This window comes from Tursiops truncatus, chromosome 15 (assembly GCF_011762595.2).
Source record: "Tursiops truncatus isolate mTurTru1 chromosome 15, mTurTru1.mat.Y, whole genome shotgun sequence".
Taxonomy (NCBI): Eukaryota; Metazoa; Chordata; class Mammalia; order Artiodactyla; family Delphinidae; genus Tursiops; species Tursiops truncatus.
Genome location: NC_047048.1, coordinates 6,527,944 through 6,551,662, shown reverse-complemented (window position 1 = coordinate 6,551,662; position 23,719 = coordinate 6,527,944). Strand labels below are relative to the sequence as shown.

The 23,719-nt window shown below is 55.2% G+C and overlaps 4 protein-coding genes across 15 annotated transcripts; 2 read left to right on the top strand and 2 right to left on the bottom strand.

Annotated features, from left to right (window-relative positions):
- Positions 1-94: 94 nt before the first annotated feature.
- Positions 95-12,348, top strand: TAF6 (TATA-box binding protein associated factor 6). 9 transcript variants are annotated; one of them, XM_033840713.2, is made up of 15 exons: positions 95-284; positions 3,988-4,203; positions 4,296-4,382; positions 4,507-4,660; positions 4,867-4,923; positions 5,008-5,127; positions 5,356-5,501; positions 5,599-5,676; positions 5,789-5,890; positions 5,997-6,179; positions 6,568-6,642; positions 6,775-6,900; positions 7,448-7,621; positions 7,912-8,109; positions 8,253-8,909. In XM_033840713.2, exons 2-15 carry the CDS (start codon positions 4,048-4,050, stop codon positions 8,631-8,633), a joined length of 2,037 nt encoding a protein of 678 aa, XP_033696604.1. In that variant the 5' UTR covers positions 95-284; positions 3,988-4,047; the 3' UTR covers positions 8,634-8,909. The 9 variants fall into 9 exon arrangements, 8 of the variants coding, with proteins under 8 accessions (XP_033696604.1, XP_073648031.1, XP_073648033.1 ...); XM_073791930.1 differs by having other exon boundaries at positions 96-284; positions 549-4,203; XM_073791932.1 differs by having other exon boundaries at positions 244-263; positions 549-4,203.
- Positions 8,835-12,906, bottom strand: AP4M1 (adaptor related protein complex 4 subunit mu 1). Its single transcript, XM_033840719.2, has 15 exons — positions 12,702-12,906; positions 12,512-12,600; positions 12,029-12,135; positions 11,854-11,950; positions 11,613-11,723; positions 11,444-11,524; positions 11,167-11,229; positions 11,002-11,068; positions 10,848-10,901; positions 10,614-10,720; positions 10,418-10,512; positions 10,028-10,072; positions 9,744-9,794; positions 9,498-9,609; positions 8,835-9,326 (listed from the first exon to the last, which is right to left on the bottom strand). The coding sequence occupies exons 1-15, from the start codon at positions 12,757-12,759 to the stop codon at positions 9,102-9,104; spliced, it is 1,362 nt and encodes a 453-aa protein (XP_033696610.1). The 5' UTR covers positions 12,760-12,906; the 3' UTR covers positions 8,835-9,101.
- Positions 12,907-13,042: 136 nt separating this feature from the next.
- On the top strand, positions 13,043-20,442 carry MCM7 (minichromosome maintenance complex component 7). 3 transcript variants are annotated; one of them, XM_004318860.4, is made up of 15 exons: positions 13,043-13,207; positions 14,402-14,481; positions 14,786-14,950; positions 15,111-15,235; positions 15,309-15,489; positions 15,794-15,931; positions 16,221-16,370; positions 16,571-16,685; positions 16,777-16,908; positions 17,126-17,209; positions 17,488-17,881; positions 18,153-18,236; positions 18,825-18,993; positions 19,765-19,874; positions 20,063-20,442. In XM_004318860.4, the coding sequence occupies exons 1-15, from the start codon at positions 13,177-13,179 to the stop codon at positions 20,262-20,264; spliced, it is 2,160 nt and encodes a 719-aa protein (XP_004318908.1). In that variant the 5' UTR covers positions 13,043-13,176; the 3' UTR covers positions 20,265-20,442. The 3 variants fall into 3 exon arrangements, with proteins under 3 accessions (XP_004318908.1, XP_019786164.1, XP_019786166.1); XM_019930605.3 differs by lacking the exon at positions 13,043-13,207 and adding an exon at positions 13,844-14,106; XM_019930607.3 differs by lacking the exon at positions 13,043-13,207 and adding an exon at positions 14,260-14,313.
- Positions 20,443-20,782: 340 nt separating this feature from the next.
- Positions 20,783-23,484, bottom strand: COPS6 (COP9 signalosome subunit 6). Of its 2 annotated transcripts, none has more exons than XM_019930608.3 (10): positions 23,367-23,484; positions 23,040-23,165; positions 22,694-22,825; positions 22,291-22,379; positions 22,133-22,195; positions 21,749-21,796; positions 21,558-21,672; positions 21,376-21,468; positions 21,178-21,296; positions 20,783-21,038 (listed from the first exon to the last, which is right to left on the bottom strand). In XM_019930608.3, exons 1-10 carry the CDS (start codon positions 23,446-23,448, stop codon positions 20,898-20,900), a joined length of 1,008 nt encoding a protein of 335 aa, XP_019786167.1. In that variant the 5' UTR covers positions 23,449-23,484; the 3' UTR covers positions 20,783-20,897. The 2 variants fall into 2 exon arrangements, with proteins under 2 accessions (XP_019786167.1, XP_019786168.1); XM_019930609.2 differs by having other exon boundaries at positions 21,178-21,278.
- Positions 23,485-23,719: the final 235 nt, after the last annotated feature.

The window sequence follows — 23,719 nt, the reverse complement described above, 5'->3', positions numbered from 1 at the left end:
TCGCGGCGCTGCGGGCTTCCCCGCCTGGTTTTGTGGCGCCTCCCAAAGGTCCTGGCTGCCGGATAGTAAAGGAATAAACTGAAGTAATTACAGCAAGAGGGTGTGCTCCTTACACGTAGGCACAGAGACAGCATTTTTATATAATTTCAGGCCGTGAGCCTAGGGCGCTTATTCCGTCTCGTGGAAGGGGCAGTGACCTGCTCTCGGTCTCTGCCAGGAGCTGCTCCTGGAGGGGGCGGGGCCAACATGGCGCCGAGCGCCGGGTGAGCGGCGCTTTGGCGGTGGTGAGAGGCTCTTCCTGCGCTGGGCGCTCGACTGGCGGGGGCGGGTCTGAGTGGTACCCGGGACTAGACCCTTTGAAGGGCCCGTGTGGGGACCCGGAGGAGGACGGTTGGTTGTGTGTCCGTGCGCGTGGGGACTCTGTGTGTTTGCATTGGAGGGATGTTGGGGGGATGAGGTGGGCTCTCTACGCCTTCTTTCTCGCTGTACCCATTGCCTGGGGACCTTAGACCTGCTTCCCTGCTGGGGAAACTGCTACACGGATCTAGGTCAAGTTATTCTTCTGGGAAGCCTTCCTGCCGACTCCACTGACCTGAGATTTCCTGAGGCCGTGGCGTGTTATTTGAGCCTGTACTGGCAGAGGGTACCGCGGGGTATTGAAGGAGTAGTAGGAGTTCGCCAGGGAACTGGGACATGACCGCCTCCTGTATACCCGGCTCCAGGCACAGAGTATGTTGAATAAATGTGTTCCCTGCAGATAAGACTTATAAAAGCGGGGGAGGAGACCTGGGATGGTTTGAGAAGAACTAACTTGTATTTCGCTCCCATCTTCCCGCCCCTCCAACAGGCCCACACCCGCCCTCCACGTACACCTCGCAGTCAGTCCAAAACACCTTTGACATTAGTCTTCCTAATGCCAGCTTGAAGCGAGCCACTTTCCTTTTGGACACAAAGTAGATTCCAAGCTTGGGCTTATATCTTGTTCACTTGATAACAGTGGTACTTGAGGGTTTAGTGAGCACCTAATTCCTAAGCCTTACAGTTCATTCCTTTATTCAGCAGGTATTTATTGAGTATCTAGTGTGTCTCAGGCAGCAGTCCGGGGTCTCAGAATACATCAGTGAACGTAACAAAGATCCCTGTCCACACAGTGCGGGAAGCGGAGATGTGGTGGTGATAAACAATAAGAAATAATACAATATGTATCAGCAGATGTTAAATTCCATGGGAATTTTTTTAAAAAAGCAGAGTGGGGGTGGGGTGCAGTATTAAAGAGGGTGATGGGAATAGGCAGCCAGGGAACATCTGGGGAAGAGCATTCCAGGCAGAGGGAATAGAGCAAAGGTTTGAACAGCAAGGAGGACAGTGAGGCTGGATCAACGTGGAAGAAGGAAGGAAAGGAGGTCAGAGATGTGATGGGGAGAGAGTAAATCACGAAGGAGCTTGTAGACCATAATAAGGATTTCAAATTTACACTGTGGCACATTGGGAGCCAGTACAGGGTTTTGAGCAGAGAAATGTGGTTTATTTTTTGACAGAATCACTCTGGTTGCTATGTTGGGAATAGATGTAGGGAGCAAGGATGGAAGCAGGAAGACCTTATCAGGAGGCTGTTGAAGTTCCCCAGGGGATAGATGCTGGGAGCTGGTCACACAGTGGGAGTGGAGGATCAGATTGGATCACCTGGTGGATTAGCTTTGAGGGCTCACATAATGAATGCCCGCCTGGATGAATGGTGTTGCTATGAAGATGAGAAAAGCCGAGGCTGGAGCTGGTGGAGTGGGGTCATCAGGAGTTCAGTTTAGAAGGGATTCTAAGTAGCCTGTTTGATATACAGGTCTGGAGCTAGGAAGAAAGCTCTGGGCTGGGGATATAAATTTGCCATCATCAGCCTATAAGCGATACTGAAAGCTGTGAGAATGGTTGAGGTCACCAAGGGAATAAGTATAGCTCATAGCTGTACAAGGACCAAGCCCAGGGCACTGCAACATCAAGCAGACGAGGAGAAGAGGAAGCAGCAGCAGAGGAAACGTAGAGAAAGTGGCCAGTGAAGGAGGAGGAAAACCAAGAGAAGGTGGAGTAGCAGTGGTGTCAAGACAGTGTCTCCAGAAGGTAGTAGGCAACTATGCCCTGTGCTGCTGAGAGGTCGAGGAAGATGGGGAAGGAGATGGGACTTTGGATTTGACAATGTAGAGTCACAACTTGATGAGTGGTTTCAGGCACCTAATGGAGTCAAAAGCCTGACTAGAGTAGGTTCAAGAGGAATTAGAGATAAGACAGCTCTTTCAGGGAGTTTTGTTGCAAAGAGGAGCCAAAAACCCCCAGAGTATCGCTAGTAGAGAAAGTGGGATGAAGAAAAGATGTTTTTCTCTTTTTAAAATTATTTATTTATTTTTGGCTGTGTTGGGTCTCCATTGCGGTGCGCGGGCTTCTCATTGCGGTGGCTTCTATTGTTGCGGAGCACTGGCTCTAGGCACGCGGGCTTCAGTAGTTGTGGCACGTGCGCTCAGTAGTTGTGGCACGCACGCTCAGTAGTTGTGGCTCGCGGGCCCTAGAGCACAGGCTCAGTAGTTGTGGTGCACGGGCTTAGTTGCTCTGCGGCCTGTGGGATCTTCCCAGACCAGGGCTCAAACCTGTGTCCCCTGCATTGGCAGGCAGATTCTTAACCACTGCGCCACCAGGGAAGTCCAAGATTTTTAAAAAAATTTTAACTGTGAAATACACATAACATAAAACGTACCATCTTAACCATTTTTAAGTGTACACGTTAGGGGCATTAAGTACATTCACACCCATCACCACCATCCACCTCCAGAACGCTTTTCATGTTGTAAAACAGAAACTGTACCTATTAAACAATAACTCCCCCTTCTCCCCTTCCCAGCTTCTGGCACCCACCACTCTGCTTTCTGTCTCTATGAATTTGACTACTCGAAGAACCTCATATAATTGGAATCATACAGTATTTATCCTTTTGTAACTGACTTATTTCACTTAGCACAACGTTCTCAAGGTTTATTTGTGTTGTGGCGTGTGTTAGAATTTCCTTCCTTTTTAAGGCTGAAGAATATTCCATGGTATGGGTGGACCACTGTTTTGTTTTTTGAAGATGGGAGAAATAACTGCATTTTGTAGGGCTAATGGGAGTGATCTGGTAGGTCGAGGAATTGACGATGATGCAGGGATGGGGGGGGGATGCTGGAGGGATGCTTGAGTTGGGAGGGGCATGACCAGAATCTCTACAGTGAAAGGGAAGGCAGAGCATGAGGGCGCCCTTGCTGCTCAGCGGGTGCACGTGGTCGTGGGAGCCTGGGGAGGTCTCTTCTGATGGCCAAAAATCAGGGAGGAGAAGAGGTGTCAGATGAGACAGAAGGAACCTGGGTGCACTGAAATGTAGGACCATCAGGCAGCATTAAGGGCCCGTTTGAAGTTCGTGGCCATGAAAAAAGTGCACATTGGTCAGGATGGTTGTGCATTTTCTCATCACATTCAATTGTAAGGGCACATAGGCTCAGACAGGGAGAGTTGTTTTTAACCAATGTTGTATTTTTGTCAAGTGTGAATAATGATGCATGACGGAGCAAGACACATGAAAGCAGGCACATTAACAACCTTAGGGAAAAAAGATGCTTTCCACATTTTACAGAGAAGAAACCCAAAGCTGGGAGAATTTAAGTAACTTGCCCAGGTAACATAGCTAGGTAGTGCCGGGGGTGGGATTTAAACTGAGAGCTGAGATCATTCCACTATACCTCACTTGTACTGTGCCTGGCGTAGAATCAGCTCCATAAATTGTGTCGAACTGGGTCCAAGTGCTACCTCCTCCTGTTCAGCCTGTGCTGTTCACATGGGGATGGACAACGGGCACCCCCCGAGCCCCTTCCCCCCTCACATCTCCACTGTTTTCCCTTTGTTGCGGCCCCTCCTGAACGGACAGCCCCTCTTCTTGGGATGTCCCTCTCACGTTTCCTCTCACCCCCCTGCCAGGGTCTCCATCTCTCCGCCCTGGGGCATCTTCCTTCAGGGGAGGGGAGGAGGGGCTCCAGAATGGCTGAGGAGAAGAAGCTGAAGCTGAGCAACACCGTGCTGCCCTCGGAGTCCATGAAGGTGGTGGCCGAGTCCATGGGCATCGCTCAGATTCAGGAGGAGACCTGCCAGCTGCTGACAGATGAGGTCAGCTACCGCATCAAGGAGATTGCACAGGTACCCTGGCCTCACTGCACTGTATGGAGGGTGCTGCCCAGGCCGCCTTCTTCCCCAGGGTCTCGGGCTGACATCTGTCCTCCCATCCCTAGGATGCCTTGAAGTTTATGCACATGGGGAAGCGGCAGAAGCTCACCACCAGTGACATTGACTACGCACTGAAGCTAAAGAACGTCGAGGTGATGGGAATGCACAGGACTGAGGGGGCAGGGTACTGAGACCTCCCATACGGTACATTTGCCTCAGCCAGACCTGCCTGCTTGGGCTCCCTTCTCATCCCAGTGTCTCTCCGTCCTGTTGTAGCCACTGTATGGCTTCCACGCTCAGGAGTTCATTCCTTTCCGTTTCGCCTCTGGTGGCGGCCGGGAGCTTTACTTCTACGAGGAGAAGGAGGTTGATCTGAGCGACATCATCAATACCCCTCTGCCCCGAGTGCCCCTGGATGTCTGCCTCAAAGGTTGGGGGAGGGGAAGGGAGAGCAGGGGATGGGGAGCAGGGAGGGGAAGGAGCAATGTGTATGGGTGTGAGGAAGCACGCGGTGAAGGAGCCCTCAGTGTGAGATCCCTGGTGAGGAACAGGAAGGAAAGCACGCATCCCTTGGTGTGGAGTGACTTCCTGATGTCTGCGCTCAGCGGTTCACCTTGACACCTTCCTTCCTCGCAGCTCACTGGCTGAGCATTGAAGGCTGCCAGCCAGCCATTCCAGAGAACCCACCCCCAGGTAACCTCCGTGCCCAGCGCCCAGCACCCACCCCTCTCCCTCCTCCTCCCTTTACATCTCCTGCCTTGACTGCTTTCCCACCAGCTCCCAAAGAGCAGCAGAAGGCTGAGGCCACAGAACCCCTGAAGTCAGCCAAGCCGGGCCAGGAGGAAGACGGCCCCTTGAAAGGCAAAGGTCAGGGGGCCACTCCAGCTGACGGCAAAGGTCAGTACTGCTGGGCCAGGCCTCTTGCCCCAAAGCCAGATGGTCATTTGTGAAGTGGGTGAGGTCAGGGCAGAGGGCAAGACCTCAGGCCAGGAGCCCCAGAGAGGATCAAGAAGCCCAAGGGAAGCCGGGTCTCCCTGGGTGGGGGAGGTGAGGGTTGAGGTGTGTCTGGCGCTGAGGCCTCCTCTGGAGCTTTCTTTTCTAAACCTGTCTTCCCACTTCACACAGGGAAAGAGAAGAAGGCGCCACCCCTGCTGGAGGGGGCGCCTCTGCGACTGAAGCCCCGAAGCATCCACGAGTTGTCTGTGGAGCAGCAGCTGTACTACAAGGAGATCACAGAAGCCTGTGTGGGCTCATGTGAGGCCAAGAGAGCGGTGAGGCCCCGCCACCCGGCCCTGGCTTTACCCCTTCGAGGCCACCCGCGCCCCCCGCAGTGTCGGCCCCTCTTCACTCGCTCCCCTCCCCCCACAGGAGGCTCTGCAGAGCATCGCCACGGATCCGGGGCTCTACCAGATGCTGCCGCGCTTCAGCACCTTCATCTCAGAGGGGGTGAGAGGACGCGGGAGGGGGGGACTTAGGACAAGGTTCCGGGGTGAGGAGGAGGGAGAGGAAGCTCACCGGAAGGGTCCCGCTGCCCCATCGCTTCTCTCCCCGCAACCAGGTGCGCGTGAACGTGGTGCAGAACAACCTGGCCCTGCTCATCTACCTGATGCGCATGGTGAAGGCGCTGATGGACAACCCTACTCTGTATCTAGAGAAATACGTGAGTGGACCTGCCCGCCCACCTCTCATCCCAGGCTCTGGGGACCCTGCCACCACCCACAGGAGACCATTTGTCAGAATCAGCTGACTCGAGGCTTCTCCCTTAGGTGCATGAGTTGATCCCGGCTGTGATGACCTGCATCGTGAGCAGACAGCTGTGCCTGCGGCCAGATGTGGACAATCACTGGGCGCTCCGGGACTTCGCCGCCCGCCTGGTGGCCCAGATCTGCAAGCATTTCAGCACAACCACTAACAACATCCAGTCCCGGATCACCAAGACCTTCACCAAGGTGAGCCGTTTCCCATCACTACCTGGGGTTGTCACCAGAACAATGAGAGCTTCACTCAAACCATTGTGGCTGCAGGAAATGATGCTGAAACCCAGGGGCAAGGGGGCAGGGGGACAGGGACTGGGACTTGAGCTGCATCTCTGGTGTCTTTTTTTTTTTTTTTTTTCCTAATTGTGTGATTCCATTAACTTAAAGTTCAAAAACCAGAAAAACTAATCTCTGGTGGTAGAGGTCAGAATAGCGGCTACTTTGGGGAGGAGAGGGTGGCTGGGAAGGAGCTGTCATGTCTTAATGGTTTACTAGGAAAATTTGTGTATGAGAGACTTTGGTCCTTAGTAGTTAGCTTTTCACACCCCTTTATTTGGGTTTATTTTCCATCCCCTTACAGAGCTGGGTGGATGAGAAGACCCCGTGGACAACGCGCTACGGCTCCATCGCAGGCCTGGCAGAGCTGGGACATGATGTTAGGCCCCAGCGGGGGGGGGAGCCCTGGGGGAGGGGAGGGATCGTGAGGTCAGAGTGGGCAACAGCCCCCTGACCTGGGAGACACTGTGGTGACCCCAGGGCCCCGGCTTCTCCACTTCTCTTCCAACAGGTGATTAAGACTCTGATTCTGCCGCGGCTACAGCAGGAGGGGGAGCGGATCCGCGGGGTCCTGGATGGCCCTGTGCTGAGCAACATCGACCGCATAGGGGCTGACCACGTGCAGAGCCTCCTCCTGGTGACAAAGCCCCACCCCCACCCTCCCCCATTTCTTCCCGCTGATCCCCCTCTCCACCCCCCACCACACACACGCAAGGATAATGTTTAGCAAACATACAGCATCTTTCATTCATCTATCCCATCTTCGCCTCTTACGTTCAGGGCACACCTCAGAGTCCCATATTGTTTCGCAGCTGGAAAAACTGAGGCACTAAGGGGTTAAGTAAGAAATAAGAGTCTTAACTCTCAGCCTGTGCCTTCAAGCCTGCACTGCCCCTGATGCTTCTGCACCACTCTGGCCCATTCTGTGCAAGGCACATGCCCTGTGGACCTTAGATATCACCAGCGTAATTACTCAGCAAGTTCTCCACTCCCACCAGCTAGTGCCCAAGTTCTCTATGAAGAAAAACCACAGCATTCCTTACACACTGATAACCCAGCACAGCCTGGCTTCCAGCAGGAACACTGAAATAGTGGGTGACCTCCTTTCTCACCCCTTCCCCCATCATGATTCTCAGAGTCACTGCCCTCCCTCTACCTGGCTGCTCTTTGCCTTCTCTCTGCAGAAACACTGTGCCCCTGTTCTGGCAAAGCTGCGCCCACCGCCTGACAATCAGGATGCCTATCGGGCAGAATTTGGGTCCCTCGGGCCCCTCCTCTGCTCCCACGTTGTCAAGGCCCGGGCCCAGGCTGCTCTGCAGGCTCAGCAGGTCAACAGGACCACTCTGACCATCACTCAGGTCAGTACAGGGTCCGGGGAGGACAGGTGAGCAAGTGGTAAGGTGAAAATGAAGAAAAACACGGCAGTGGTTCCCATCCAGGCGGGACTCACACCACGAACTCGGGCACACACACTGACTTTTGTAAAACACAGGCCCCCTGAGTCAGCCGTCTTTGGGGGTGTCCAGGCCCCCATTGTGATGATGTCCCAAACCCAGTGAGACCCACGAGGAGCAAGAGGAGCCCTTCTTTTCATAGCTGGTATCTTTCATAGATGGTGACGTTTTCTTCCTGCTGCTTCTTCCTACAGCCCCGGCCCACGCTGACCCTCTCACAGGCCCCCCAGCCTGGCCCTCGGACCCCTGGCTTGCTGAAGGTCCCTGGCTCCATTGCGCTGCCTGTCCAGACACTGGTGTCTGCTCGAGCTGCTGCCCCGCCTCAGCCTTCCCCTCCCCCAACCAAGTTCATTGTCATGTCATCATCCTCCAGCGCCTCATCCACCCAACAGGTATGTGGAGCCGTGTGGGACCAGGGGTGGTGGGGACTGTGTCACCATGTCACCGATTATTTGGTTGGAGCAAGGGAAGTATCCCCCGGCCTCGGGTGTGGGAAGAGTGCAAGGCAAGCGGCACTGCCTTTCTCCCCGCCCAGGTCCTGTCCCTCAGCACCTCGGCCCCTGGCTCAGGCTCCACCACTACCTCTCCTGTCACCACCACCGTCCCCAGCGTGCAGCCCATCGTCAAGCTGGTCTCCACCGCCACAAGCGCGCCCCCCAGCACTGCCCCCTCTGGTCCCGGGAGTGTCCAGAAGTACATCGTGGTCTCTCTTCCCCCCACAGGGGAGGGCAAAGGAGGCCCCACCTCCCATCCTTCTCCAGCCCCTCCCCCGACCTCAGCCCCCTCCCCGCTTGGGGTCAGCGCCCTATGTGGGGGGAAACCGGAAGCTGGGGAGAGCCCCCCTCCCGCTCCAGGGACTCCGAAGGCTAATGGCTCTCAGCCCCCCGGATGTGGCTCCCCTCCGCCTGCGCCTTGATGCTGTCACACGTCTGCTGACCTTCTTCTCTCCCCTGTACTCACTCTCCCTCTCTCTCTCTCCCTCTCTCCCTCTCTCCCTCTCTCTCTCTCTCTCTCTCTCTCTCTCTCTCTCTCTCACACACACACACACACACACACACACACACACACACACACACACACGTGCGCGCGCGCTGGGTGAAAGGAAATAGTAGTCAGCTTCCCCCACGTGACTTTCTCTTTCAGTATTGTACAGTCAGTTCCTCAGAATAAAAGTTTGATTTTTAAATTGTGATCCACCTCAGTCCTTCCTGGGTCAGATCCCACGGACGGGCGGTTGAACCCGTGGAGCCCCCCTGCTCTCTAGGACTCAGGACCCTTCCAGCCAGAGCCACAGCCACAGGCCAGGATGCTGGGAGAGGAAACGTTGTCCTTGTCCTGATGCACAGATCACCTCCTTTGCCACCCGTGTCCTCGTTTGGGAGGCTCAGATCCGAATGACATAGGCGTCGCTGTGGCTTAGGTGTCGCACCCACTTGTGGGGATTGGCGTTGCCGCATGGTCTGAACGCCAGCCTGAGGAAGCGAACCTGGAGGCCAGAGCATGTGTGCCGGGGAAGTTCAAACGAGAGACTGGCGGGGCCCAGCCCCAGAGGAGGAGCCGAGGTGGAGGGGCCTTGGCCGGGAGGCCCAGGGAGGCCCGGGACGTCCATCTGTGAGGGGCAGAGGCAGGAGGAGGGTGCTGAAGGCATCAACAGGAAGGAGGGCAGGGGAGCCGAGGGGCCAGGAAGCTGACCACGCAGACCGACCGCATTAGGAGGCTATGGGTCAGGGCTGAAAGTGGAGGTGGGAGGAGAGGGCCTTTGAGACTCAGCGGCTGATACCTGGAAAAGGCCTGAGAGCTGAGAGCCTCCCTGCACCCGAGGAAGGTCCCAGCGAAGGGCTCCCTCCCCCAGCTCTGCCTTCTGCTCTGGGCTGCTCAGCTCCTGAGACAGGCTGGAGTTGGGAGAGGAAAGGTGCTGGGTTAGCCCCTGCCATCCCACAGCTCCCACTTTCCTCCCCCAGTGCTGTCCTGTTGTCCGGAGAAGCTGGTAAACCCACCCGTGGGCCCACGGTGCACACACGCTCACCTGACCACCCCCCGTGGCAGGGGAAGGTGCAGCCTGACGTTGAGAGCCTGGCTGCAAGGAAAAAAGGACCAGAGTCAGCCCCAGGAAGGTCGTGACGTGTCCCATCTTCATTACTGTCATGACTGGAGTTCTGCACAAGTGCCGCCCCACCCCCTTCCCAAACTCTAGTGCCTCTAAGCTGGATTCTGAGGCTGGTTGGCCGCACCTGAAGGTGGAAACAGCAGGTATCTTGGCCTTGTCTCCTACCCTACGTAGCTGGACTAAGCTTGGCTACCCCCACTTACCTCTTTGGGGGCAGGTCACATCGTAACTTCAGATAAACCTGGAGCCTGGGTGGGAGGGCACAACACCATTACTCAGGCCCTATCCTACCGGCATCTCACCATCCCTCACACAGGGCCCCCACGTGTGGCTGCGTGGATTTTGCCCCAAGACAGACAGAGAAGGGCTGAAATCCACCCAACTCCACGAGCCATTACGTTCACGGAGCTGGGTCCACTTGTGGGGGAGGGTGCTTTTACTAACTCGGAGCCAATATCACCACCACCACCACTCCTTCACAGCCAGTCCGAGGGGTAAACAGATACGTGTATACATGTGCACACACACACGTACATGCGTACACATGTTGGCTTGGGCTCCAGAGAACTTCTAGAACGGGGAAACGGTCTCACCTGCCTGAGCCTCGGTCCCAATGCACGGAAGGAAAGAGCCGGAAGGGGAGCGGGGAGGGGAGGTCATCTGAGAGTTGATACCTCATCACCGTCAGCTGAGACCAGAGAGGAATGGAGGTGAGTTTGGTCTCCTCGCACCTGAACTGCCTCCCTTCCCCTCGGTAGGTGGAATATGCTAGGCCAGCCCGATCCTGACCTCACCCTGAGGTGGCTGCAGGCGGAGGATTCGATGAGATTCAAACTCATCCAGCTGCACCGAGCTGTGAAATGAGACCTCATCCACCCGAATTCCTGGCCCATAACCTGGAAAGAGAGAAAGACCCCTCTCCTAACCCATATTTTGGGAGGGGGTGGGGAGCTGTCTCTAACTTCCCTCCATGAAAACTTTGACGGTGACCTCGACCTAGGAGAGAAAGACCCACTCTCTCACCTCTCAGTTCTGACTTCCCCACACAAAACTCTTCCGTCAAGCCGATGCGCATCTCTGTCAGAGGAAAGAACAGAAGAAGCAGCCAAATACCCCATACATGCCACCAAGGAGCCTGTCCCAAACCCCACCCTGGTCCAGCCTGCAGGCTGCTCACCAGAGCCGCTGGGCAGAAAGCTCTTGAGTCGTATCTCTCCCTGCACGTCCACCTTCAGCAGCGAGCCCTGAGAGTGACAGGAGGTCAATGCCCAGACGTGACCTCCCCGACACACTTCCCAAAGGTCGCCTGTCCTCAGCCGCAGGGCTGGGGGCCCAAACTTACGTTAGAGGCTATCAGGACGGACAATCTCTCGACCACATCCAGAAACACTTCATTCTTTTGGCTCTAAGGAAAGAGGGATTTGGGGGTTGATCAGCCTGTGTTCTAACGCGGACAGGCAGAAAGGACAGGACAGTGGAGGCTGGAGCCCTGGGTTGGGGATGCGGGTAAGGAAAGGGATCATCCACGTCTAGAGAAAGTGGAAAGATATGCTGGGATCTTGGACTCTGGGGGCTGAGAGAAAAACCAGAGGATCTGAACCCATCAATCCCTCCCTCACCTGGTCAGAGCGGCTGGACAGCACCGGGCGGCTGGCTGCACTGCTGGGGGCCACCTTGCTCTGTTGTGTCTCAGCCCCAAACTGGAAATCATCCAAAGCAATCAATCCTCACGTATGACACTTCCCACTAACCCTCCTCAATCCTGGCCTCATCTGTCCCTGGACTGACCAAGCCAACGCTGCTGAGGTCAAAGAGGCTGAAGGGTTTGCTGACCACAGCCTCCGTCTGGATGAAGTTCCTCAGCATCTCCGTGGATGTGGTCTGTACATAGCCATAGTCCTATAGGTAAACGAAGGGCAGTCTTTGGGTGGTCGGGGGGGAAGGGGTGAAAATGAATGGACTCAGCCTCCCAACCATGGGATGCATCTTCAGGGAACGGGGGACAGGGAGGGACATCCTTGGACCTCACCAGCACTTCATCCAGAAGTTCGTAGACCAGAGCCACGTTGCGGGAGATGGTCCCCTCACCCAGGGAGCCACAGTAATCACCCAGGAGCGTGGCTAGCCTGCAGAACAGGACGGAGTGTGCATACCCTCCTCCTCTCTGACCCCCACGCCCGTGTGCCCAGCCCCGCCCTCCTCACCGGGAGAGCAGCTCTAGGAGGCTGAAGGGAGAAATGTTTTCTGAAGTCGTGGCCACCAAATAGAGGCCGCTGTGTCTGATGTGAATAAAATGACGGTCATCGTGGTGCTGAGGCAGAGGCAGGGGGAAAAAGCATTAGCAAGAAAGAGTTGTAGTGATTCCTGGCCCATGAGACCTGGGCTGGTATCCTGATTCCCCTACTTACTAGCAACGTGCTTGTGCCACATACGAAACCTCCCCAGGGCCCAGCTTCCTAATGTGTAAATGGAGTTAATAATAGTACCTATTCCAGAGTGGCTGAGGATTGAGACGTGCGGGGAGCTGTGCCTGGTGCATTGTGAGCGCTCAATAAACTTCTATTAATATTATTTAGAGGAATGTACCCCCCAACTGGAAGCTCTCAAGGAAACAGCCCTGGGAGGAGGCGCCCCCCACCCAGACCCACCAAGCGCATCCCCTCCACCCCACCCCCGCCAGTGGTTACCATGACAACCGGAGACTCGTCTCCAGGCAGTCCCGTCAGCTTCCGGTAGAAGAGCTCGGCCACATCCCGGCCTCCGCTGTCTCCGCGGACTGACCGGGTGGAAGGACAGCTAAGGAGCTGGCGACACGGGCTGGCTCGGGGGCACTAGTCCCACCCAGCCCCTCCCCCCGGCCCCGCTGGCCAAGGATACAGTCCTTGTAGATGAGCGGGTCCCCCTTGGAGGACAGAATGAAGAACTGGGAAATCATGGCCGTTCTGGAGAGTAGACCAGGATACAGCGAAAGTTGGGCCTGCCCCGCCCTGCGGCCCCGGAACAAAAGGACGCGAGTGGGCTGGCCCTTTAAGAGCGATTCTCCTTCGACCGCGGGAAACCCGGCGCCCGCCCAAGCCTCGCCCAGCCTTTCCCTTCTGACACCCGCGCCGCTCCCCCGTCACTCAGCCCAGATTCGCCCGCTGATTGGTCGTGGCAGGGGCCCGTGGCGAGCGGGAGGGGCGGAGGGCATCTTCTCCGATTGGCCCGCACTCAGCGGCGCTGGTCACGTGGGGAGCGACGTTTCGCGCCAATTTCGGTTGGTCGCCCGCAGTCCGCCGCGCGGACGTTTTTAGCTGTCCGGGGAGTGAGAGCTCAGAGCCCGCGAACTGCTGCCGCACAGCCCTCAGCAGCAATGGCACTTAAGGACTACGCGCTCGAGAAAGGTGAGGGTCTGCAAGTGTGGGAGGGGCGTCCTGCGCGGGAAGTTTCCTGGTCAACACCTGTTTGGGTGAGCGGGGGTCCCGGGGGGCCGGGTTCGGCGCGCGAGGCCCGAGGCAGGGTCGGGAGGTGGCGGGTTGGAGGCACGCGGTGCCCGGGATGCGCACGGGGCGCCGAGGTCGGGGGAAAGCTGGTAACCGCGTACGGGAAAAGAAGTAGGGGTCGTGGTGGGTGGGCGGACACCCTGGCTGTAAGTTCCAGAAGGAAGGGTCGCGCCAAGGGGAGACCAGGATCTCAGGGAACCCTGTCAAAAGGTTCAGGGTCGGCCACCCGTAGTCCCACTTCCCTCCGCGCTCTTAGGTGCTCCGAGCGCCAGAGACGCGCCGAAGCTCGGGGGGCGGGCAGGCCGGCCGCTGCGCTCCGGGATTGGCCGCGTTAGGCCCACCTCCAAGCGGAAGTGGAGGCGGGCGGAAGTTGCGCGACGCCGCTGGAAGGAGTGTCGTGTGTAAACAGTGTCCTTCCGCGCGGTGGCCTCGGAGAGAGCTGCTGAGGGTGGGGGCCTGCCTGGAATTGGGGTGCTTATCAGAGGCAGAGGGAGGAAGTGGTGGGATGGGACGATGTGGCCCTTGACGAGCCGGCCAATCGCCGGACGGGCTCCCGCCTTGGGCGGAGGAATCCCGGGCTGTGAGGCGGCGGCATCTGGGCCCATGTGCTTCTTTGTTTACTAAGAGCGGAAGCCGTGGCGGGAGAGGGGGTGGGGCGGAGGACGGGCCTGGTGGCGGAGATCCCAGTGAGGGCAGCGGTTTAGGGGACCGAAAGAAAAGGAGAATAAAACGCGTAGAAGAAACGCTGAGAACCTTGAGACCTGAGTGTGTTGCCGGCTGTGGGAGGCCCTTAGGAAACGGTACTGAGATTTCTAACTAAGGCAGAGAGTGGAATTCCCCTGCGGGGAGGGTATCGGTTAATACTCTAAACTGCCCGGGGCCGCTTTTTCTTCCCTAGGCCAAAACAGGCTTGTGAAAAAGAGTTCTGCCCTGTTTGGGGAGAATTAGGTAGGCTTATTTGAATGTTGTTTCGATTGATGAGTTCATCGATCTGATTTTAAATGGAGGTGAGTTTCTTAGATTTCTCTCAGACGGGTTTTGCAGTAAGGTATCTGAAGAAAGGTTGACTTTTACGGTTTTACGCTTTTCTTATAGAAAAGGTGAAGAAGTTTCTACAAGAGTTTTACCAGGATGATGAATTTGGCAAGAAGCAGTTCAAGTATGGCAACCAGTTGGTAAGTCTAAGGTTGGGTAGAGGGAATGGGGCAGTGACTTAAGCTATAAGAGCTATTAGCAAATGCATTTTTGTGTAAGTTACAAGCTTAACACTATACCTGATACCAGTGTATCACTAGATTCACAATAATTAAGGTATTTTCAGGGGTTGGGGGGCTGAGAAGTGAGTCTTGTTCTGTCTCACACTGCTGTTTCTCCCATGTGGGGCCTGGGACCTGTGTGCTGAGCTTGTGGTGACAGATTTTTGCTTGTCAACACTGGTAAGGTAAATTTGGCCCCGTGGCTATCTCCTCTCCACCCCAGGTTCGATTGGCTCATCGGGAGCAAGTGGCAGTGTACATAGACCTAGATGATGTAGCTGAGGATGACCCTGAGCTGGTGGATTCAATTTGTGAGAACACCAAGCGCTATGCTAAGCTCTTCGCTGATGCTATACAAGAGCTGCTGCCTCAGTACAAGGAGAGGGAGGTGAGAAAAATGCAGGGCATGGAACTTAGGTATTTTTCGAGAAGGTTCTTGGGGGGGCAGAAAGCTGGCTTTCCAAGCTGGCAGAAAGGGGGCAGTGATTTCTGCTGGTCCCCTTTACGTGCTGTCCTTTCACCATCCTGGTTTTTGCCTTTTCCTTTAGGTGGTAAATAAAGATGTTCTGGACGTTTACATTGAGCACCGGTTGATGATGGAGCAGCGGACCCGGGACCCTGGGGCAGCCCGGAGCCCCCAGAACCAGTATCCTCCTGAACTTATGCGCAGATTGTGAGTGGTCTCGGTTGGGAAGGGTGTGGGGTTTGATCCCCAGAGCCTTGCTAACGACAGTTTTTTCCCTTAGTGAGCTGTATTTTCAAGGTCCCAGTAGTAACAAGCCTCGCGTGATCCGGGAAGTACGGGCTGACTCTGTGGGGAAATTGGTAACAGTGCGTGGAATTGTCACTCGTGTCTCTGAAGTCAAACCCAGGATGGTGGTGGCCACTTACACGTGTGACCAGTGTGGGGCAGAGACCTATCAGCCGGTATGTATGGAGCAACGAACAGTGCATTTTGTAAGAACTAGTTTTGTCTGCTGACGTTCACTTGTTATATTCTCTGATTATTGTAAAGCATGCTGGTGTGTTCACCTTTCATTTTCTTTTTAGCGTGGAGTGGTCTTTTTGTACATTCTATGTTTTTTGTGTTTGTTGACATCTACTAGGGATAACGTAAGACATTCGAAAGTTCCCTGGCTTTTGTGACAAAGAGGAATGTGATTCAAGTAACTGACTCTAAAGGGCTCCTTTTCTTATGATTTCCTTTGGTGTTTCCTTTTTTGTATCTTAGATCCAGTCTCCCACTTTCATGCCTCTGATCATGTGCCCGAGCCAGGAGTGCCAGACCAACCGCTCAGGAGGGCGGCTGTACCTACAGACACGTGGCTCCAAGTTCATCAAATTCCAGGATATGAAGATGCAAGAACATGTGAGTTTGGGGTGTGTGGTCCAGGACCCAGGGAAGGTGGAGCTTGGGAGTCCACTGGAGTAGGAGGAAGAAATTAGAACAAGCGAGAGAGGAGCTGAGGCAGAGAAGTCATCAAGAGCAGCAGGGAAGTTTAACTGGAACTTTCTGATTAAGTTGGTAAGAGGTAAAGGAGAGCTCAGCTTCCCTCCTGTGGGCTTCTGTGAGGCCGAGCAGGCCAGGAAGCGGAAGAGCAGTGTGCCTGGGGAGGGGAGGTTAGTCTTCGGAGGCCTCACGTACCCTTCTCCCCCAGAGCGACCAAGTGCCCGTGGGAAATATCCCTCGCAGCATCACGGTGCTGGTAGAAGGAGAGAACACAAGGATTGCCCAGCCCGGGGACCATGTCAGCGTCACCGGTATCTTCTTGCCAGTCCTGCGCGCTGGGTTCCGACAGATGGTCCAGGTGAGAAAGGGAGTTTAAAATGAGGAGGTGGTTTTTCCTTTTTCTTCTTATCCCCTTATTCTTATCCAGCCCCACAGAGAAAAGTGTCAATAGCAGGACACCAAAGCAGAACGAAAGGTTTTGTTAGGAACTCCTGAGGGAATCACGTGGATGGGCAAGTTAAAGAACTTCATCCATACCCTGGCATCTTCCTGCCCAAGGGTTTACTCTCGGAAACTTACCTGGAAGCCCATCGGATTGTGAAGATGAGTAAGAGTGAGGATGATGAGTCTGGGGCAGGAGAACTGAGCAGGGAGGAACTGAGGCAAATTGCAGGTGAGGGGTCGGGGGAAAGACTGGGAATGTGAGTTTCATCCGAGCACTTTTTATCCCCCAGAAAACGCTTTTACTTTTCCCTTTCCCACAGAGGAGGATTTCTATGAAAAGTTGGCAGCCTCCATCGCCCCAGAGATCTATGGGCACGAGGATGTGAAGAAGGCACTGCTGCTCCTGCTGGTGGGAGGGGTGGACCAGTCTCCTCGAGGCATGAAGATCAGGGGTGAGTGCAGCGTTCAGGAAGAAAGGATGGGTGACCAGGGCCCGTGTCCCATAGGCCACAATAAAAGAGCAGGCGTCTTGGCTTCCAGGGCACGGGGTGGGATTAAAAGAAATGGTGCTGGGCATGATGGGGGCAGATCTCGAAAGCACTTTTCTCTGTGTTTGGACGACTTGCATTGAAGGAATAGTCATTCAGGGGCTTCCTTCCCTTCCTCCAGGCAACATCAACATCTGCCTGATGGGGGATCCTGGTGTGGCCAAGTCTCAGCTCCTGTCTTACATTGACCGCCTGGCCCCCCGCAGTGAGTAGTCAGATCCTGGGAAAGGCAAACTGAGGGCAGGAGTAGGACCACCACGCGTCCGTGTTTGTTCTCTTCTGGGAGCGTTGGGGAATGGAGATTCAGTGCCACCACCCACAGACCTGCAGCTGCCTTGGGAAGGCCTGGCTGGGTCAGAGCAGTTCAGTACAGGCCTTGCCTCACTAGCCCTGTTTCTTCTGTCCTTTGCCCCGTTGTTGCTCCCTTGTTCTCTGCTTTTCCTAAACATGTCTATTTTCTTTCTCCCTGGCCCTTTTGTTCAGGCCAGTACACAACAGGCCGTGGCTCCTCCGGAGTGGGGCTCACAGCAGCTGTGCTGAGAGACTCCATGAGTGGAGAGCTGACCTTGGAGGGTGGCGCCCTCGTGCTGGCTGACCAGGGTGTGTGCTGCATTGATGAATTTGACAAGATGGCGGAGGCTGACCGCACGGCCATCCACGAGGTCATGGAGCAGCAAACCATCTCCATTGCCAAGGCGGGCATCCTCACAACGCTCAATGCCCGCTGCTCCATCCTGGCTGCCGCCAACCCTGCCTATGGGCGCTACAACCCTCGCCGCAGCCTGGAGCAGAACATACAGCTTCCTGCTGCGCTGCTCTCCCGGTTTGACCTTCTCTGGCTGATCCAGGACCGGCCTGACCGAGACAACGACCTGAGGTGAATGCAGCTCAGCACTCAAGGAGACACCCCTTAGTAACAGTCTCTGGAGTTGGAGGAGAAATTGGAAAACGCATTGTCTGCTCATGGAAACTCCACAACCTTTCCCTCATACAGCAGGGGCTGGTCGGCAGTTGTTAGAGTGGGTCAGGGTTGAAAGTTTGTCCCTGCCAGGCTGTGAGGTGGAGAGGTGAGGGGCCAAGATGTAGAGTTTGGGTGTGACGTGTAGCACCAAAGAGACAGGGTTCCTACTTGTCTCCCCTCTTCCCAGGTTGGCCCAGCACATCACCTATGTGCACCAGCACAGCCGGCAGCCCCCCGCCCAGTTTGAACCTTTGGACATGAAGCTTATGAGGTAGGAGAGCTGGGCGAGGACTGGTGTACTTGCCCAAGTGCCATGGGTGGCAGTGTCTTGGCCTGTGTGTGCGTCTCTTGAAAAGCTTTCACTCCTCCTCCACCACATGTCCTGAGTCTAAGAACAGTGAGTCTAGGTCCCCCCAGCCTGGCCACGGGAGACCATGACACAGAACCTGCCTTTCATGCTACCTCCACCACCTGCCCATCTCAGGGTTGAGACAGGTTCAGATTTTTGGCAAAGCTGCATCCTGCTGTACAGATACTTGATAGCACTATTCTCTCCATGGAGTCTGTCCAGGGACTCCCAGGGATTCCTCAAGTTTTTCTTCTTTTTACCTATTCACTTGAAGTTAACAAAACCGCCTCTTAAGACAGGTGGATTTGTCATATTCATGTAAAGGCCATTTTCCTAAAAATTGGGGAATAATTTGAAATGCAGCATTTGGAGAAATCCATCAGTGATACTTAAGCAAGCAAATACTCATCTGCTGATTTTTTTTCTACTTAAAAATACCCCCCCCCAAAGTAAAACTCTTAATGCAGAAAAAACATACTCTTTGCACCCCTCTCTCCTGCTTTCCCACAGACGTTACATAGCTATGTGCCAGGAGAAGCAGCCCACGGTGCCAGAGTCTCTGGCCGACTACATCACAGCAGCGTATGTGGAGATGAGGCGCGAGGCCTGGGCCAGTAAGGATGCCACCTACACTTCCGCCCGGACTCTACTGGCTATCCTGCGACTGTCCACTGCTCTGGTGAGTGCCAGTCTGTCCTGCTGGAGGATGGTCCATTTGGGCTGTACTGGGCAGCCTGCCTTAACGTGGCCCCTCTCGCGGCCTCCCTCCGCGCAGGCCCTGCCGGGGCTAAAGTGCTGACAGTGCAGATAGCGGTCCTCTCCGTGCTACCGCACTGTGGGTACTTGCTGCTCCAGCAGGGCACGGCCAGCGTCCGTGGAGGGAAAGGCCTTCTCCCTGCTTCTCCGACCTCACCGAGGGGGTGGATGAGTTAACTTCACTCCCTGTGTCCCAGATCCTGTGCTAGGAACGTTCATTTCTGTCCTCACATCTTGGACCTTAGTCCTGGGGGCTCCAAAGTGCTGTTCGTGCAGGTAGTGTGATTACCTGACCTACTGCTGAGCTAGCACTTCCCGAGCCCCAGAGACACTACCTCTCTGCCAGTTGCTTTCTTGGCTGAGCTCCCCAAGCTCCATCTGTCGTGGTGGGGAGCCCAGTGGAGTTCAGAAGGGTCTGGTCTCCCTCACAGGACAGCTGAACACCGGGACTGGCCAGTGTTGAGAGGCGGAGACTTGGGCAATTGCTGGACGCTGCCCTGGGCATTGCACTTGTCTCGGTCTGACAGTGCCGGCCCCACACTGCGGATGCTTGGCGGGAGGGGAGGGGCCTCTACTCCTTTGTGAGTAGGAACACGTGGGTTGCCCAACCTTAAAGCTGGAGCTGTGGGGGGGGTCCCTGACTTTGTTCCACCCCCCCTCCTCCCGTTCCCATCTCTCCCTACCTTCCCCTTAGGCACGTCTGCGAATGGTGGACACAGTGGAGAAGGAGGATGTGAATGAAGCCATACGGCTAATGGAGATGTCCAAGGACTCCCTTCTGGGTGACAAGGGGCAAGCAGCCAGGTGAGCGGCTTAGTGAAGGATGTCAGGAGTTACCTTGACCTTCTTGAGCAGAAAATTTATCCTGTGGCTTCTGCATCCCTGTGTCTGTGATGTTGGCCTCAGAATTCTAACCCTGACCACTGCTGTTCTGTTGGTACTGGGTGTTCTTGTTGTCCCTGACCTTGCACACCCATGCTTGTTTCCTCCAGGACCCAGAGACCAGCGGATGTGATATTTGCCACTGTCCGTGAGTTGGCCTCGGAGGGCCGCAGTGTCCGGTATTCCGAGGCAGAGCAGCGCTGCGTGTCTCGCGGCTTCACACCTGCTCAGTTCCAGGCGGCCCTAGACGAGTACGAGGAGCTGAACGTCTGGCAGGTCAATGCCGCCCGGACACGGGTCACTTTTGTGTGATTCGAGTCGCTTGAGACACTGGTATCTACTCTGCATATGGTCCTAATCCCCCTTACTTTAAAGACCTAGAGATGCCCTTGAGGGGAAAGGAGGATCCCTTCTTTTTCCCAAGCTGCACTTGTTTTACTTACTCATTTTGCTAATAAAGTGTGTGTAGATTTGCTGCCTTCTGTTAAAACAGGGTATTTTGAGTTTTCTAGATTCCTGTCTTTTCCCTTTATGCTTGTCTTATTCCAGCCACTCATAGTCTACTCAGGGGAGTTCTTGCTCTGCCTGCCAGGCACTGATAAGAGACTGCACGGGGTCTCCACTCCCTCCCCCGCTCCAGTTCATAGTCTCAAAGTATGGACACGAGTACCTCTGCCTCCTGGGGTTCAGGCACATACCTCCCTGTGGTAAACACTCAGTGCTGCAGTAACTGAGAAACACTTCTTGGCCATCCACTGAGCCTGTAGGATCAAGGCTTTAAGATCCAAAAGAGCGTGGCACCTAACAGAGAGGACAGAGCCACTAGAAGGGGTGCGGAGGGGCTGCTCCCCTTTTATTAGCAACAGGTTTCTCTAAATGGAGTGTAGCACCCTCCTCTCGACAGCTGTCCGACCCCTGTGCTGCATCCTTTCAAGTATCCTCTCATCAGAAGAAGAGCCCCCGCATCCGCCTGCCAATGCCTTGTCGGTCATAGAGGACATTGAACTTGTTCACAAACTGGTTCATGGTGTTGCACGTCTTGGTGATGGTGCCAAGGTAGGCCATGAGCCCCACGTCATTGCATTGCTGCGAGGGAACAGAAAGAGCCAGTTCCCCAGGAGCTCTGGGTCCCCCGCTGCATGCCCAGGGAACAGCCAGGTCCCAGGTCCTGCGTGCAGAAATGACGGTGCGAGCCCCACCTCCCTGTCCTGGGCTTTACACTCACATCGTAGAAGTCTGTCTTGAACTTGTCTGTGCTGAGCACTGGGAGGCAGTGACACAGAGCATAGGCCTCACGCAGGATCTCATGGTTAAAGGGGACCTCGCCTAAAGGCACAACAGAGGCTGCGTTAACGTGGATGCTGTCGCTTCCCCAGGAGGGAGAGGAAAAGGGGTTCAAGTGCCGGGGAGACACCTGTCCTACCTGCTTCGGAGGCCTTGACGTACTCCAAGATGAGCTTGACGCGGCTGTGCAGCATCTTGATGGCACTGTGCTGTGCGATCAGGTGTTCAGCCACTGCAGGGGGACAGGGACAGGCCAAGGTGGAGAAGGAGTGGGGCCACACCTTCCACCCCCACTTAGGAAGCCCCTCCAGCCTCCCCTACCAGTGGAGTTCTCTCCACTGCCTGTTGCTGTCATTCGTGCCACGTGGTCCACACCAATGCGTTCAGCTTCCTCTGTGGCCAGAGTGTAGGTCAGCTCAGCAAACAGCATTGTGGCCTACAGGGCACACACAGTCAAAAGGAGGAAATGCCAGGAGCAGAATCTGAGGGTTGAAGGGCAGGGCATTACCTACCTCTCCATTGATTATATCTATGACAGACTCAAAAACGCTGACGGGAAGCTGTAAAGAAGAGATGGGAGAATAGCTCTTACTGACATCAAACACACCTGAACCTATATGTTAAGTGCCAAAAACTTGGGCTTGGCCCTTTCACATTACATTTTCTCATCTAATCTTCCAAAGGACCTAGTGAAGTAGGAATTACCCCATTTTACACACGGGGAAAATGCACTTTAGAGGTTAAGTGACTAACCCAAAGTCTCACAGCTGGTAAACTGCAAAAGAGATTCAGTTCAATAAAAATGTCATACAGTTAAAGATAGCAGGATGAGAATGAAAGATGGCCATAGAGATGGACAAGCAGGACAAAGTGGGCACGGGGTCAGTTTTACTCACATCTGTGTGCTTGGTCATAGGGTTCAACTTAAGAAACAGAGGACTCTCAATTATCTCGCACACCTGGAAGAGGGGGAGAATACACACAAGTGTCAGGGCCCATCTTCCCCTCATCCTCTAGTCTCTGCCCCAGTATGCACAAGTGTGAGTGTGTATACCTGCTTATGGACGTGGATGTCGGAGGGGTCAGGCGGCCCCCCTGTGGTATACCAACCGAGGAACTCCAGCTCCTTGAATACCTGTTTAACTGGAGAGGAAGGGGCCAGAATATTTCTTGAAACCATCCTTCCTTAATTTGAAATTCCTGGTGTATTTTTACCAGCTTCTCCCCTTCCCATGTTGGTTCTATTTAGAATAATTAATCTCCTCAGTCTTCTCACTTTCTTTGCAGGGAATAACTGAATGTGTCCTTTTTCTAAGGTCTCTTCAGCTACTCTAGCTTCACTTTTCCTCCGTTCTCGTCCTATCCTGTTTACTTTTTTTCCCGACCCTCTCCATCTTCCCCACTCTGCTTTTTTTCCCCACTCCCACTCCTCTCCCCCACGTCTATTCCCCTCTCACACTGCTCCTCCTTGGTGTAATAATATTCCTTGTCAATGATAATCTTCTCTTCCACGGTGTGGGACAGCAGCTCAAAGGAGTTCATCACCTCGATATTTCGGCCCTCCTGCTTCCCGATCAGAGCCCCAATCACTGGATGAGAGAAGGACACATAAGAGGTGAGGGTAAGGAAACCCCAAACTTCCCTAATCATTATAGCTTGAGGGTCTGAGGTCAGTGTGAACCAAATATTAGGGAAACGGTGATCTGCGGAGGAGGAACTGGCTTCAGTAAAGGAAGGGGAAAGACCACCATTTGGGGGAGGTGACCAAGGAGAGGAGGCTGGAGAATTACGCCGAACACTCACCCTGCATAGGCCGCCCCTCCTGCGAGCGCATGCGAATCCAATGATCTGAGATGTTGAGAATGACGAGGGGATGAAGAGCGACTGAAACGCTGCCAGTCACTCCGGAGGCCATCACGCTGGGCACGACTAAGGGAGGAGGAAGAGGGGGTGAGAGTCCTCCCGGGAGACGGGAGTGAGAGACGGCAGAGTCGGGCCATACATCCCTCCCGCAAGTTAACCCAGGGAGCTCGCTTTTGACCCGCCCTCCCGACTTCTCCCGGGAGTCCAGGGCGGCCTTGACGCGCCCCCAAGGAAGTCTCCAGAAGCCGCTCCCGCGCGGCCCATTACCTGCTGCATCCACCTCCATCCCGCTGCTCCCTCCGGTCCCGTTCGCCGTAGGGGCCGCCGCCGCCGCCGCCGCCGCCGCCATTTCCCCCGCGCCCGCCAGCGTCGGCCCCGCCCCCTCCCTCCCTCTCTCCTCCCCTTCCCTCCCCTCCTCCCCTACCTCCCGGCTTCCGTAGGCAGAGGCGCATGCGCAGTGTCGCCGTGGCGCGCGCACGCCCCGAAACCTGGGGTGCACCGGCTGTATTTACCTAGTCTCGGTGGGGTGGCACAGGCGGCCCTGGGGTGGGGAGAGCCGGCAGGTTTTCGTAGCCCCTCTAGCCTTCAGCTGACCTTGAACAAATTACCTAACCCCACCC

What these genes read in the sequence shown, in the direction of transcription:
- TAF6 (XM_073791930.1), top strand. Translation starts at nt 3,952, where the DNA reads ATGTCCCTCTCACGTTTCCTCTCACCCCCCTGCCAGGGTCTCCATCTC. An exon ending in GCACCTTCATCTCAGAGGGG is followed by an intron (nt 5,677 to 5,788) that starts GTGAGAGGACGC and finishes CCCCGCAACCAG; the next exon opens with GTGCGCGTGAACGTGGTGCA. An exon ending in CTCTGTATCTAGAGAAATAC is followed by an intron (nt 5,891 to 5,996) that starts GTGAGTGGACCT and finishes CTTCTCCCTTAG; the next exon opens with GTGCATGAGTTGATCCCGGC.
- AP4M1 (XM_033840719.2), bottom strand. Translation starts at nt 12,759, where the DNA reads ATGATTTCCCAGTTCTTCATTCTGTCCTCCAAGGGGGACCCGCTCATC. An exon ending in AACTTCTGGATGAAGTGCTG is followed by an intron (nt 11,724 to 11,853) that starts GTGAGGTCCAAG and finishes GTTTACCTATAG; the next exon opens with GACTATGGCTATGTACAGAC. An exon ending in CCGTCCTGATAGCCTCTAAC is followed by an intron (nt 11,069 to 11,166) that starts GTAAGTTTGGGC and finishes TGTCACTCTCAG; the next exon opens with GGCTCGCTGCTGAAGGTGGA.
- MCM7 (XM_004318860.4), top strand. Translation starts at nt 13,177, where the DNA reads ATGGCACTTAAGGACTACGCGCTCGAGAAAG. An exon ending in GGTTCCGACAGATGGTCCAG is followed by an intron (nt 16,371 to 16,570) that starts GTGAGAAAGGGA and finishes TTCCTGCCCAAG; the next exon opens with GGTTTACTCTCGGAAACTTA. An exon ending in TTGGACATGAAGCTTATGAG is followed by an intron (nt 18,237 to 18,824) that starts GTAGGAGAGCTG and finishes GCTTTCCCACAG; the next exon opens with ACGTTACATAGCTATGTGCC.
- COPS6 (XM_019930608.3), bottom strand. Translation starts at nt 23,448, where the DNA reads ATGGCGGCGGCGGCGGCGGCGGCGGCGGCCCCTACGGCGAACGGGACC. An exon ending in TTACACCAAGGAGGAGCAGT is followed by an intron (nt 22,380 to 22,693) that starts GTGAGAGGGGAA and finishes CTTCCTCTCCAG; the next exon opens with TTAAACAGGTATTCAAGGAG. An exon ending in CTATGACCAAGCACACAGAT is followed by an intron (nt 21,797 to 22,132) that starts GTGAGTAAAACT and finishes TCTTCTTTACAG; the next exon opens with CTTCCCGTCAGCGTTTTTGA.